This window comes from Suillus paluster, assembly GCF_016628075.1.
Source record: "Suillus paluster strain FC165 chromosome Unknown EDB91scaffold_136, whole genome shotgun sequence".
NCBI classification, from domain to species: domain Eukaryota; kingdom Fungi; phylum Basidiomycota; class Agaricomycetes; order Boletales; family Suillaceae; genus Suillus; species Suillus paluster.
This window is the reverse complement of record NW_024537696.1, coordinates 54,209-68,375: the sequence shown is the minus strand read 5'-3', so window position 1 is coordinate 68,375 and position 14,167 is coordinate 54,209. Positions and strand designations below refer to the sequence as shown.

General features: G+C 46.2%; 3 protein-coding genes across 3 annotated transcripts; 1 reads left to right on the top strand and 2 right to left on the bottom strand.

Moving 5' to 3' along the window:
• Positions 1-3,715: 3,715 nt before the first annotated feature.
• Positions 3,716-5,008, bottom strand: EDB91DRAFT_1087556 (uncharacterized protein; the record flags this gene model as incomplete). The annotated part of the gene is made up of 6 exons (XM_041316239.1): positions 3,716-3,830; positions 3,881-4,009; positions 4,068-4,366; positions 4,505-4,747; positions 4,864-4,910; positions 4,993-5,008. The coding sequence occupies 6 exons, from the start codon at positions 5,006-5,008 to the stop codon at positions 3,716-3,718; spliced, it is 849 nt and encodes a 282-aa protein (XP_041170378.1).
• Positions 5,009-7,352: 2,344 nt separating this feature from the next.
• EDB91DRAFT_1239993 (uncharacterized protein) lies at positions 7,353-10,577 on the top strand (the record flags this gene model as incomplete). Its single annotated transcript, XM_041321939.1, is given in 13 exon segments — positions 7,353-7,404; positions 7,444-7,553; positions 7,618-7,980; positions 8,126-8,223; positions 8,279-8,444; positions 8,498-8,646; positions 8,695-9,092; positions 9,179-9,234; positions 9,265-9,334; positions 9,383-9,521; positions 9,570-9,824; positions 9,844-10,241; positions 10,291-10,577. The coding sequence occupies 13 exon segments, from the start codon at positions 7,353-7,355 to the stop codon at positions 10,575-10,577; spliced, it is 2,541 nt and encodes an 846-aa protein (XP_041170377.1).
• A 943-nt stretch (positions 10,578-11,520) lies between these two features.
• On the bottom strand, positions 11,521-14,070 carry EDB91DRAFT_1087554 (uncharacterized protein; the record flags this gene model as incomplete). The annotated part of the gene is made up of 10 exons (XM_041316238.1): positions 11,521-11,534; positions 11,555-11,820; positions 11,881-11,885; positions 11,934-12,056; positions 12,204-12,254; positions 12,304-12,476; positions 12,510-12,672; positions 12,718-12,942; positions 12,986-13,042; positions 13,510-14,070. The coding sequence occupies 10 exons, from the start codon at positions 14,068-14,070 to the stop codon at positions 11,521-11,523; spliced, it is 1,638 nt and encodes a 545-aa protein (XP_041170376.1).
• Between the last annotated feature and the right edge of the window lie 97 nt (positions 14,071-14,167).

Here is a 14,167-nt window from a genome sequence, read left to right as displayed (position 1 = left end):
TGGTTCGAGCCCGACTCAGGTTGTGCTGTATCAGGTATGACTTCAGTTGCCCTGCGAATCAATCGGGACACCAGGCGGACTGGTGTTGTCTGAACGAGTGGCATGTGCCCGCGGCATGATGTTTCTTGACTTGGTGCCATGTCATCCTCTGTAACAACATTTGGGTTGAATGGGTGAACCCCTGTCTTCTCAAATGCGGCTTTGACAAGTTCCGTTGTGAGTGCACGATTGTGAGCATGTCCATAGATAGCTAAAAAGTTTTGTTTTGAAAGCTCTTCGCCACGTTCCCTTTGCCACCAAGCTTTCTCCTCTGCCCAGCAAGCTTTCAGCTGGCTGAAGACAACAACATTGAGACCCTGGTAAATGTGGGTGCTGTGGGATGGGTAACACAATACGTGAATGTTGTGTGCGCAGGCATATTCCAAGAAAGCACGTGTGTAGTGAGATGAGTGACCATCAACTAGGAGAAGCCATGCAGAGCCATTGGCTTTGTCTCGAGTGTGCTCGTCAAAGTGTTGGATCCAAAGTACTCCTAGCTCACCGTCAGTCCATCCTTTTGCAGAATATCCAAGGCTAAAGGTCATTTTAGTATAGTTAGGTTGACAGATGAGGACTACTTACGAAGCATTTGCAGGGTTTTCTTGGCACCAGTTTGTGCGATAACTTTTTCCTTTGAAGATAACACAAGGTGGTGCTGTCTCTCCGTCTGCACATATACTGACAATGACTGTTGTCAGCTCCTTGCTCCCGCTTTGCTGCTCATACACAGTATGAGTGCTGCTTGCACCTATCACTCACTCCTTTCCCTCATCTGCTCCTTGGAAACTGGACTTGTCAAATGCCCAAATGCAGTGGGGCTCAATTGGTTTGCCATTATCTCCTGTTGACAGTGTATCATGCAGAAGACTGAAATATGCATCTTTTGTGGCAGGATTGACAGCATGACCTCGAGCACTATCAAGACCTCGAGCATAATAGGTACCTAGTCTGTTTGAATGCTTCTCAACAAACTGGTCTGTCCAGTTTTTGCCAACACCCATCTCAGGAAAGTCGCCACCAAGCCGAGCACGCAGGATTTGGTCAACATGTTCCTTGAGTCATTTGTGGCTCAGCGGGAATCCTCGACGTGCCGTCTCAATGGAATACTCTATCACCCTCTCTGCCTCTTCTGTAGTGAGCTAACTTTTCTCTCTATTGAAGTCACTGAGCCTCCTACCACCTTTTGCCAGATTTTGGAGTGTTTGACCACAGAGTTTTACAACTTTTCCGGTCTCATCAAGATATGCCTTCTCGACTTCCCAGCACACTGTTCGTCGTCCTTTTTTCTCCTCTGTAGGTCCCTTTGCAAGCTCAGCCTGGTAAATGGCCACTGCTTGGGCCATGACCATGTCTTTTTCTTCTCGTTGTATCTGTCTTTTTTTTGTATCAGATTTGGCTCGTCCTACCATAGCTGCAAGTGATGTTGCACAGTCTTAATTAGAGACTCGAGTTTGGAAGTGCTTAGTGTGACAGATGTGTGTGACGCACTCGCTAAGATAAGACTTTCACAAATCATCTGGTTTCACTTCTATGTACTCTGTAGTACGAACGAAGGAGACAATCAGATATCCGTTGCAGGGTGAAATGATGTTTGAAGTATATATTTCATATCCTACCAGCCTGAATTTCCCGAAAAAAATCAATGGGTCTACTATGGCCTCAATAGAATCTACAAAGGCAGGCAAAAACAACCAATTCATATCATACACAACATCACAGACATAAATTCTTCATCGTATACTACAACAATCTCAGGTGAGACCTTATCTTCAATATATTACTTGGTGTTGATACGAAAAAATGAACAAATGAGAAGTTTTGCCTGAGGTGGCTAAAGGAGTAGGGGTGGCTAAAGGACCGGTCCTATACTGTATATCCCCTGGTTCCCCACACCCCGAATTGGCAGGAGATCAAGATTTTACGTTCGCTGTACCTTTGACGGCCTAGTCCTCGTCGATCTCTGCTAGCCTAATTCAGCGCATCCCCCTTCTTGCACACCCTCAGCAGGACACGCCATATATCCCCTGGTTCCCCGCACCCCGAATTGGCAGAAGATCGAGATTTTACATTCGCTGTACCTTTGATGGCCTAGTCCTCGTCGATCTCTGCCGCATCAGCAGAATTTCAATTCATCTCTAGGTATTGGTATTGCCTGGGTGTTAAGACTGGCTGCTCTCGATGCAAAATTTCACGCTGTGTCCTGTCTGCTTTGAAAATAAAACTGGTTGCTCTCGTGCCTGATTATGCAAAATTCCATGCTTATGTCTTGTCTGCCTTGAAAATCGGCCTTTCATCTCACAAATCGCGAAGTCTCAACAAGAAATATGCTCATATTCTCAATATGTCAACAACACAAGACATGTAAACATCACGACAACTCAGTATTATCGATGGAACACAAAATGTAGTGTAGTATCACATAGCCTTTCTCTTCCTAGAAATTGAGTTAGTGTTTGCACTTGCAAATAATAAGACACCCAAAATCACGAACCTCCTTTGAGAATGGTTGCCTATGTTATCAGCCTGTGCCAAACACTTCGTCTTCCTAACAGCAGGAACAACTATGTCATCGGCTCACACAACATGATGACCACATGCCAGTGCACGGTTATCGTGCGATACCGTTTGCCTGCCAGCAGAGCCCGATGCGCTACCCACATCAGAAGGGAGGAGTGCCGACTGTTTCAAAACCTGGGCAACCTCAACAGTGGAGGGTGAGAGAGGCAGAATCCAAGTCCCCAGCACTGCTGGAACCACTAGCAGAGGATACTACTGGCGGTGCTAAAACCAGAGCTGCTCCAGTGGCTGGAACCACTGGAGGATCAGGGGGGTATGTAGAAGAACCGAAGTCGTACTCTTCAACTTCCGTTGATGCTGGGAAGGGGGCACAAGGCAGTGATGTGGTAGCAATAGTGGATGTAGTGCGGAAGTGAAGGCGAGGGGGTGTTGCGAAGGCAGATGTACTGTATGTCTGTTTCCTCCATGATGTAATGGGAGTTTCCAGCATTGGACTGGATGATAAGGTGAGATCTGGCAATGAGTCTCCCATAGTGGACGCTGGCATGGTTGTGCCAGATGATAAGGAGTGGGCAGGTAAAATGAAATCATAGTTAGATGCTGGGGTGCTGGTTACACTGACATCATAGGGATCAAGGGACATAGAGATATTGGTGCTAAGGTAAGCAGGTATTTGATTGTCAAAGGTAAGGCCAGCGCTTGCGTCTCCCATAGTGGACGCCGGTGTATTTGCACTGGACGACAAGGAGGAGGCAGGTAAAATGAAATCATAGTTAGATGCTGGTGTGCTGGTAAAACTGGTGTCATAGGGATTAAGGGACATGGAGACGTCAGTGCCGAAGTCAGTGGACATTTCGTTGTCAAAGGTAAGGCCAGCGCTTAGGTTATCAAAGGTAAGACGGGAACTGTCAAAGGCATGACCAGCACTTCGTAGGGGGTCGCTGAAAGGCAGAAGTCCCTGCATCTGAGACAAGTCGACACCTCACAGGGTGTCTGAGAGTGTAAGGGGGGCATGCACAGATCCTTCACCTGAGGGAGATGAAGTCGTGGGTGATAGACTGTTTGCGAGTGGGGTGACGATGTCAATGGCACGAGACTTTCTGATATGTTCGGCTATTGAATCCAATGAGTATGCATGACCGACCATCAATGGGAAACATTACTCATGAAACAGCGTTCCAACAAATTCCATATATGGATTGAGATGCTTCTCGACAAATTTTGGGGTAGCTTGCTTCCAATTGAGTCCATCTCCGTTCACTCCTGTATGGTAACTAAGAAGTCTTGAGCGTTCTGAAAATGAGCGAGCAAATATGAGACGCACCTCATTGCATTTAGCTGGCCACCAAGATGAGGGTCAGGCCCAGCACCAATAACAGTCCATTCCCACCCCGTCATGTCCTTGATGACTTGCAAGAACTGCACAATGGGAGCAGTACACTCCTGGAGAGCCCTGGTAATAATGTATAAGTGATGGGAAATTGGTTTTATGGGCAAAAACCGAAACTTACGTTGCATACTGTTTATTGGTAGGCGCGGATTTTTCATTTTGCACATTAAAGGCAGCTTTCGCTTTGTGCTCTTCTCGGACCTTCTCCTCACACGAGGCTTGGACTTCTGGTGGTGCGGCTTCATATGCTTCGCATGTAAGTTTTTGAACAGCAGACAACTTTTCCTGTTTAGTCACAAGCTTGCCAGACTTAATGGCATCTTGAACCTGCTCTTGTACTTCCTCCTTATAGGCAATGGTCGAAAAGATCTCGGCAGGGGTATCAACCCTAGTTCCTTTGGCTTTGTTGGTTAACATTTTCTAGATGACTTTAGTCATTGAGTTTACAGCTGAATGACCACTTCATTGGGACCTATAATTGAACCAGGTTCTTATTTGCTGTTTTGAGCATATCAGTATGTACATCATCAATGAGGGCATCATGAGGGCAGTGCTTACCTGTCTCCGCTTCTGAAGTGCTGCCCCCAGAACTTTATTCTCCTCATCTGTACGGGAATCGCTGGCAGGAGTATTTTTAAACACTACATCCTCTTCAGGCCATCTTTTGAACCATTCAAGGTATATTGGATCCCAGTACTGGGAAACTTTGGCCTGTAGCTGCACTAACAGAAACCTGCTGTAGTACGTCTCTAGGAAGTCCTTTTGCTCAGGTGTGGTCCAGACTGTTCCTGCCACCTTATCCTGTTATCTGGGCTGAATTAATAATCATTCAATAAGACACAATTGTCACCGCTTGCCTTGCTGAGGTACACGTTATTTTGAATAGCAGAGTAATTTTAAGTTTTGTGCGGGCCTACTAGTATTACCGCAAGCCAAGCCTGAAAATTTAATGTTGACCACACGCCTTCAACCAATCAGCAAGTGTGTTCACTGGATCGGAGTTGAAATCGCCCGGTAACTACTGCCGTCTGCTATTTTTTACTCACACTCCACCCACCTCATTTGGAATGCAGAGCCCAAGGAACAATGATACAGCTCACCGTTTTCCACCCCCATTAACATTCACCATAAATGAGCTGGCTGCGGCATTGACGTTAATTAGGGATCAAAGCGGTAAATTTTATTTTCAACAATTCATCTGATGGCTCATTAGACTTTTTGCTGCAGACCAGGGATATGATGATGACCCCCCAGAATTCACATTGCATGAGCTGGGAGGAGCATTGATGTTAATTAGTGAACAAAATGGTATGTTCAACATTTCAATTAATCTGAATCTTGGCTCATCACACTCTTGATCAATAGACATATTTACTGCACACGAGGGACATGATTCGGAGGAGCTGCCAAGTCCACAGACTCTAGATGAAGCATGTCCGGTATGCATTTTCCGTGCACACCACCTCCATTGCTATGCTTGTGGGATAGCAATCGCATTGAGCCACACTGCAACAGGCACACTCTCCAAGTCAGACGCTACTGGTACATTTTCATAGTGCTACCCCCAGAGTTTACCATTTAATATATTCACTATACCAGTCACCAGCACCCTAATTTCCACCACTGTTGCATCTGCAACAGAAGGTGAAGCTACACAGGAGAGAGGGAGCAACTTTTGTGACGTAGTTGTGCGATGTTCCTGTGGGGACTGATACATAGATTTCCATCGCATATTTTACATATATGTTGAGAGAATTGATGGGGAGGATGAGTGCCCTCCAAATCCAGGCCCTGAATGTCAAGTCGTGATCTTTTCTCTCGATGTTTTTACTTGTACAATATGCTTTCATTGAAATTCAGTTCTATTTGCATTTTGTGGGTCACGAGTCTATAACATGGTGATATCAGGAGATTTCTGATACAATAGCTCATTTTACATGTCCTGCGCTTGTCAGAATGCACAAAATATAAATCAGACTGTTGAAACTATTGTATTTGCAGCTGCAAAAGAATTAATGAGACTTATGTGCTACGATTTAATGTGTCCCGAAGTGGTGGCTGAGGCATTACATGAACTGAACTCAAGTGCAGAAGCTTACCTACGCCTTTTCACACATTTCCAGTTGACGCCTTGCATGACCCGGAAATGCAAGTACAACACAACTGAGCAGTGCCATCAAGCTCGTTTAAAATCCAAGAAAAAACACTATGCCAGGCAAGTCCAGTATTCTTTGTGCATGCACTACTGAACTCACAATCGACAGGAATCGGCAGCAAGAATGTGTCAAATCCCGCACTCGCTGGCGTCGCCAGGGTGGAGCTTCAGATGTGAGTCAATCGTTTTTGGTCGATTTGTCAAATTTTAATACACTGTTTGTAGGAGACACTCGAACTCCTTAATCATCTGGATGATATCTGGTTCAATGCTGGTTATGAACCAGGTTCCAATCCGTATCAACGATTGGAGTCTGAAGGATTGAACACTGTCTGTGCTGCTGACCGTGAAGGATGGGATTCACTGAAGCCAGGATACGAGAACAAAGTTTGCAAGGTACGCAAACTCTTGGAGAAAGCACATAACTTATCCACGTCAGCCGGGAGCTTAGAGGGTCCTTATACTGAGCAACTACGAGTGGGGATATGTTCGGTGACTCGCATCTTACAGTTTCGCATCCAGGCATGCGAGGAAATGATCCAGAAGATGGACTTACGTGAGGACTCATATTTTGAAGCTCTTCATGAAGGGACACTTGATTGGCAATTAGTGCTTAGCATTGGCAAGTGATTACTATAGTCTACGTACTTTGTATCTAGTGTTGAACATCACGTGATCCCTGTGCGGTATGTTGTTTTGTTAATAATAATATGCGAATTGGTTCTGTGGGATCAAACACCCCGTTCTTACAATAGTAGATGTCTTCATTGTTCAACACTGTAGTCCTCATGGGAAAAAGACGCCGCGAGCTCAACAAGCTTATGCGTGACTGGTATGTTCTCAATGCAAAAAATCAGGCATCTCAGCAGCAAATGCAAAACACGACTTCTACTCAGGCTGAGGATACGGAAAACAGTCAAGTCTCAACTCACAAACATTGATCTTACACCGTGAAGGGACTGGCACAGGTCTCAACTCAGACAGAGTATTTTGGTGCTCCACGAGGCTCTCTCACTGTGCCATCACAATCATCTGCTTTCCATACTTCTAATACTGTCGCCTTTGATTATGAGGCTCTTCTGGACTCTAACGAAGACTACGACTCAGCCATCTACAATGAACACTTGGCTGAAACATCACTCAAGGTGAATGTTTCACGGCGGAATCGACATTTAGGAGTGAGTAAAGATGATTTATCTTGGATACAATTACTGATGTGTTCTTTTGAAGGATCACCCATTGTTGACTTGGATGGAGGAGCGGGATCATTTTCTTTTAGAACTCCTCCGTCTGGAGGGTCGCAGTGATTTCTTACTTCAGGGAGCATGTTGAAGTTCTGCAGGATGCACGAATGCCCCTGAATTTCGATGTGAGGATTGTCTTGGTACTGAGCTCTATTGCAAGGCATGCACGGTAGAAAGGCATATAGAAAATCCAACCCACAGAATTGAGGTAGGTGGGAACAAGCAGTGCTCACTACTTCACCCTGATCCCTGATTGTCCTGCACAGTACTAGAACGGCCAACATTTTGAAGACACTGACCTGCAGGATCTTGGGCTGCAAGTTCAACTTGGACACCCCCCTGGTGAACATTGCTCTAACCCATCATCGGCTCACAATGACTTTGTGGTCCTCGATATCAATGGAGTGCACAATATTACACTCCACTTCTGCGAGTGTCAAATGGCTCAATCTCGTACGACACAACTCCTTCGCATGTGTTGGTTCCCAGCAACTACACTGGAACCGAAGACTACCGCAATGTTTCGACTTCTCCACCACTTCCATATTCTTTTGTTTGAATTGAAGGCTTCCACTTTTGAGTATTGGCAAACACTCGCGCGCTTGACTAATAACACAGGCGTTAACCCACCAAAGGTTTGATTTGACTCGTTCATTCCTAATAACGGCTTACAACAGCTTACAGGATCGCTATAATGCTCTCTTACAGATGGTAAAGGAATGGCGAAACCTCACCCTCCTCAAACATTCAGGGTGAGGCCATGACCCTGGCGGGGTTGAGGCGACGCAGCATGGTGCATGTGCAGTGCTGTGTCCTGCTTGCCCTCAACCAGGCAAGAATCTTCCGAGTGGCTGGGAAGATACACCATTTGAGCAAAGGTATGTCATGTGTTGGTCCAGTCCATGTGGTGTGTTCACTCACGGAACGATCTAGATGGAAATATTCCTTGTTTCTTGCAATTGATGCTAATTTTCGACTGGTGCACAAAAATGTATCATCCAACAAGGCCGACCCTGGTCTTAACAAAGGCTGGGCGTACTTCGTCGAAGAGAAGGCATTCAAGAAGTTTCTCCATGACACTGGAAAGCAGCCACAAGAGGTGCGGTCATCTATCTTAGCCATATCATACTTGCTCACCCACTCGTCATACAGAAAAGTAGCTGTGCTAGCCATAACACTGTAAACTTGGCCGAGACTAAAAACTCTTGCGGTTTGGCAGCAACAGGGGCCAGCACTGTTGATTGTTCACGCCACAACATGAAGTGTCCTTGCGGCGTTGGAGATCTCCAGAAGGGCAAGAGGTAGGCGAGAGCTTTACTAATTATTGCACCACTCAACGCGTACTATAGGTACATCAATATGGACTATTTATTCTTCTCTACCCTGCAATACTCGAAGGATGTAGTCACACTCAACGTGTCCTACGATATTGCATGTCAATGGAGCAAGAATTTATGGGATTGTATGGCTACATACCCATGTCAAATGCATGTTGAACGCAGTACCAAAGAATTTGTGTTCCTTGTTCCTAAATTCCATCTTCCTGCACACATCGCATTCTGCCAAGTCACATATTCACACAACCTTATCAAAGGGATGGGACGCACTGATGGGGAGGCACCAGAGCGCGGGTGGGCCAATATCAATCCTGTAGCAACAAGCACTCGGGAGATGGGCCCTGGCTCATGCCGTGACACCCTCGACGATCACTTCGGAGATTTTAACTGGAAGAAAGTGACCAACTTTCGTGAGTGGAACCTACATTGTGTGATCGGAACCTCTTACTAACATTTTGGTGTCAAGACATCAGTCTATTCTGAAAGCTTGTGGCAGCCATACCTCAGCATGATCAGCACCTCGCTGACTTTAACGATTTCAACGACACGTTGGTTGCAGAACGACCAGAGGAAGTCACTTAGTGGAAGCTGGCTATTGAAGGCTGGGAAGCCGATAGATCACAGACAAATCCCTTTGAGGTTACAACTACAAGTGCGTTTGTTTTTTTATGATGATCTTATGTTTCTCATTCTTTCACAGCCATGTCTCTCGCAGCAGTACGACTGTGTCTCTCGCAGAAGGAAGCAGAAGACCTGGAACACGACCTCAACTACTCACTGCATACGGAGGTATCGCCAAGTGTTCTTGTGTTGTCGGGTATTGAAATCGAAGACCAGCAGTAAGTTTATATTTCGGTTGCTTGTATCTTTATCTCAGTGCTTTTTAGATGCCGGCTGGAAAGAGAGTATGCTGCCTTGGGAGCTCACCCAACGGACCTTCAGCTTATGAAATTGCAAGAACGGAGCAATGCGCTACAATGCAAGATTGAGCAATGGTGCAAGGTCCAGGTGTTATACATGCCTATGGTCGTCCATGTTCGCATATCCGATACAGCTAGTACTGTAAGCTCATGGGAAGAAAAACCCTATGAGGTCAAACTGTGGTTGCCGTCCCAGCTCAAAAGGGCTTCAAAACGAATTTTGTGAGGAGCGTCTGTGCAGATATGAATGGGAGCTGCGACAGGCACAAGCATTTGATGCTCTCGATGACCTCCGTCGACACCTCCGACTGCGCAGCCACTTATACAAGTTCAAAGACAATCAATTGCATGGCCAATGGGCCAATACACATGCAGTGGGAGTTCTCGCTAAGGTGGAGCTTAGCATCAAGACAGATTCAGAGTGGTACCGTAGGGCCTGGACTGCTCTAGTTATCCTTGGCGATGTTTTGCAGGAACATAGCTGGAGAGATGATCTACTAAAGCTAGAACCTGAGCATGTTCGTGGAATGTCTGATGGCCACATAGGCCAATCCGAAGGTAATCGAACTTTATCGTGGATTTGGAAGGCACGCAGTGTCACTACTGGAGATAGGAAAGGAGAGACCGTTCTTGCTGATGGTAAGAAATTGTCCATTAGATCGATACGAGCTAAAACACTATTACACAGTGCTACATGTAGAGTGGTGTAAATCTCGGGCGCGCACACACCGTTGGACAGAAGAAGTAGAGCTTCTCCAGGAGGAGATGCGGCGCATGTGCACATTCTTCAACTGGCATGCGGTGTGGTGGAAGGATCAGGCAAACCGGAGGATTGGGTTGGACATTGCAGAGTTAGAAGGCCTTGAAGCATATGCAAAGCGCCAGGCGGCCCTTCGGATTATGATGCAGGACAACTGTCTAAGAAAATGGCGTGCAGTTCCTGTGAGCTTACCCCCAGCAGTGGCGGTGCCCTGAATACAAGTAGGATAACATCCATTCGCAAGGCTTCTTTTTCCTTATGTGTTGGTAGCGCTATATATAATCATTGATTGCATCAGTCTCCGAGATCGCAATCTCAGAAGGATGCAGCCAGGAACATCCGCAAATGACTGGGTAAGGAATGAACATGGAAAGAGAAGATCTGAAGTGTCCTATATAACAGTGGAGGGCATTATGCATTACAGACACCAGTGAAATAAGGAACGAACATGGAAAGAGAAGATCTGAAGCATCCTATATAACAGTCGAGGGGATTATGCATTACAGACACCAGTGAGAACACTACTATACATACAGTCGAGGGGATTATGCATAACGTCAAAGACTAGAGGTTACCATGCATAACGGGCTGTGTCTAATCAGCCATGATTATGCAAAACCCGGTCAAGTACAGGTGGGTATTTGTACCCAACAGGCAATGTATTAGTGCAATAGTACTGGTATCAAAAAATACATGAGTTGAACGAAGTCCACTGGCACACAGTAAAGTCCAGAGCGGCAGCAACAAGCAGATAAGCAAGAAATAGAGAACAAAGCTGCAGAAACATCAGGAAAACCACTGGTTCCTTTTCTAACTTAATTTGTCACTTAATGACGTGAAAAGTACCATTAAGTCATTTGAGTGAAAAAGCGTGAACCACTTAATTAAGCCCACTCCATCTCTGAATTTTCGCTTATTTCACACTTATTTCACTTAAAAAAGCAGAAAAAGCGGCACAAGCCTTTCATAAAAAGGGGGGCATACACGAGAAAGCATAAAATTAAGGAGACTCTAATATAAAAAGTCGAGAGCCAGCTGGGGGTACAGGAAAAACGGCGGACATGTGGGGGTAAAAACAGCAGCGAAAATGATGATACGACAGCGGGATTCCACCGGCGGCGGTGTAGTAGAAGAGACAACATCCTACAACGATGAATGTCAGTTGGATGAAACTGGAATGACAAGTACTTACAAAGCATAGTGCACTCGTTGTCCTCCGACTTGTCGTCGTTAAGCGAGTCCTGGGGTGATTCGATGGCATCGTTTAAGGCAGTACAAGCACGCGCCATCTGTACCGTGGTCTCTATGTACCCAGCAGGCTTGCTCGAGATAGATTTGATGAAAGATGTGGTGACTTTGGCCCAGCGAGCCGCTGAAAACAAAAACGGGGCATTGGTCATCCTCCCGGTGACCTTGTTGAGGACTTTGGGTAGTTTAATGACAAGTTTACCTCTGGCACTGGACACCAATATATCCTTGACTTTCAAATTTTTGTTTGCAAACATTCCCAGGGCTCACTCGATCTAAAACAAAAATAAGTGCAAATTAAATTATTCTAAAATCAAACTTACTGCTGCGGCACAAAGGGTAATAACACCCGACATCCTGATGGCCCTTATTGCAAGTGCATGTGTGTCGAGGTCGGGAACGTCAACATACCCACTGATGGCATTAAGATGTGCTATACCCAACAGCTGTAATATGAAAGGAGAACGGTATGTTGTGAGGGGACTTGGCTGGTCAGGGTCCTCAAATAGGAATGCATAGTCTGCGAGAAGGTAGGCGGCAAGTTGAACCAAATTGCAGTCAGAGTTTCAGGACAAAAAGTCCACAATAATGACCAGGCCCATCGAGCTGAAGTTGCTGCGCCATTCAGAAATTCGCTGTGCAGTCTAATTATGAGTACAGTCAGTAAAGCTCGATATAAAATAGGGAACTTACAAGGGAATAAATCACGTCACCATGAACAATAGTGATATTGAGCTCCTTGTATACTGCATTAAAAATTAGCTGTGCGTGAAGGAGAAGAACGTCATCTGGGATAGTCCAGAGGTCTTCATAACTTCCGGCCCATAACATGACAGTAGGAAGATATTTCTTTGCCCAGCATTGATCTACCTGCAACATGGCAGGTAAATCAACATTACAATATATGCTACGAGGTTTCATGTTCTCTGGCCCAGTGTCCACGTTGAGCTGGTGTTTGATGGCAGGAGTGCTGCGGGCACGTGCAGTGGATGCCCCAACTTTGATTTTTTTGGGAGCAGGTGGTTTTCTGTCAGGGACAGAAGTCACAACCAATACTGATGTCTGTACGAGTGTCAGAGAGAGTGCGATTATATTCAATGTCCTTACTGAAAATGTTGTGCACGGATCTTTCTCCTTCTTCACTACCACTGGAGGCTCGGGCTTGGGCTCGAATGTGTCTTCAAAATCGGGGCCTTCAATATCCATGAACCAGTCAGACACCATAGACTCCTTGTCGTCATTGAAGACGTCATCCACGCTAGCTTTTCGCTTGAGGGTCCCGCGATTTTCAATCTGCGTGAATGGAGCCTGAGGCCCCTGCGAGCCCCATTCCTGTTCTGTGAACGAAGTCACAGAATCATCATCCGGCTCATACTGCTACCGGAGCATTAGGCTCGTCGAAGTCCACGTTATCATCGAATATCGAGGCCACCTGTGAAGCAAATAATTAACGCGCGTGGATACCAATGATCAAAGTGGCAGATCACTTCGATTTCCCCTTGGCTTGCGCAATAGTGGCCTCGCGCTCCAACGTATCATCAATGTCATCTGCAAAGTCGCCAATGAGAGGCTTCTGCAACAGGAGCCACAGGCTTGCGAATTGGGACCTGTGCATCCAAAGTTGCCGCAGTGGAGGCAGTGCCTTGTGAGAAAATTGATGTTGGAGGCGCTCGAGTTGGAAATGAGGTGCTGGATAGTGTGGGACAGTGGGTTCTGATTTTCCGGGCTTAACGCCTGAAATCCAATTGGTCACCCTGGCCACCCAATGCAAATTTCTGAGTGGTAGCATTGAAACTGGAAGTGAGATTGAGGAAATACAATCTTGATTCAGTGAGGAGTAACATTGGATGGTGAGAGAAGGAAGCCTTATGGTGCTGGTGTATCTTTCCCATCAGATACACGTGCCACGTTATTGGCGTTATCACCTTCCAATTTCGATGATGGTTCGTTGATCTTCTTTTGCATGTTACTGATAGCATCCTTTATCAGCGCCTTTCCGCCTTTCTTTGTTACCTTCCTCTTTTTTGCTCCTGTGGTTCCATCCTCCATGTTCTCGGCAGCCTCCATGGTCTTGACAGCCTCCACGGTCTTGACAGCCTCCATGATCTCGACAGCCTCCTGGAGGTCGTTTGCCTCATCAGCCTCCATCATGTTGTCAGTATGATCATCACCACTCCTTACTACAGGTTTAGTCGCCTTACGAGCCCTTGGCTTGGGCCGAATGGGGATCGCCTTTTTGTTGAGTAATTCTTCCTGCACTTTCTCCATCTCATTTTGCATACCAGCCAAGCGCTCCAGCCCTTTTTGGACCTGTGCTTCCTGCGCTTCCTTGAGGGCAAGGTCGTCGGCGGCCTTTTGCGCCTTGGTACGCCTCTTGTTCTTTGCGTCAAGCACTATCTGGCCAGGCCGAGCGGTTGCATTTGATGGACGGGTGCAACGGGGAGTGTCTTGGGTAGACATGACTGAGGAGATGAGTTTACGACTTGGGAAGTAAGAGGAAGGGCAAAACTTTTGCTGGAGAGAGAAAGGCGGGTTTGGAAGTTGGAAAAACTTGTAA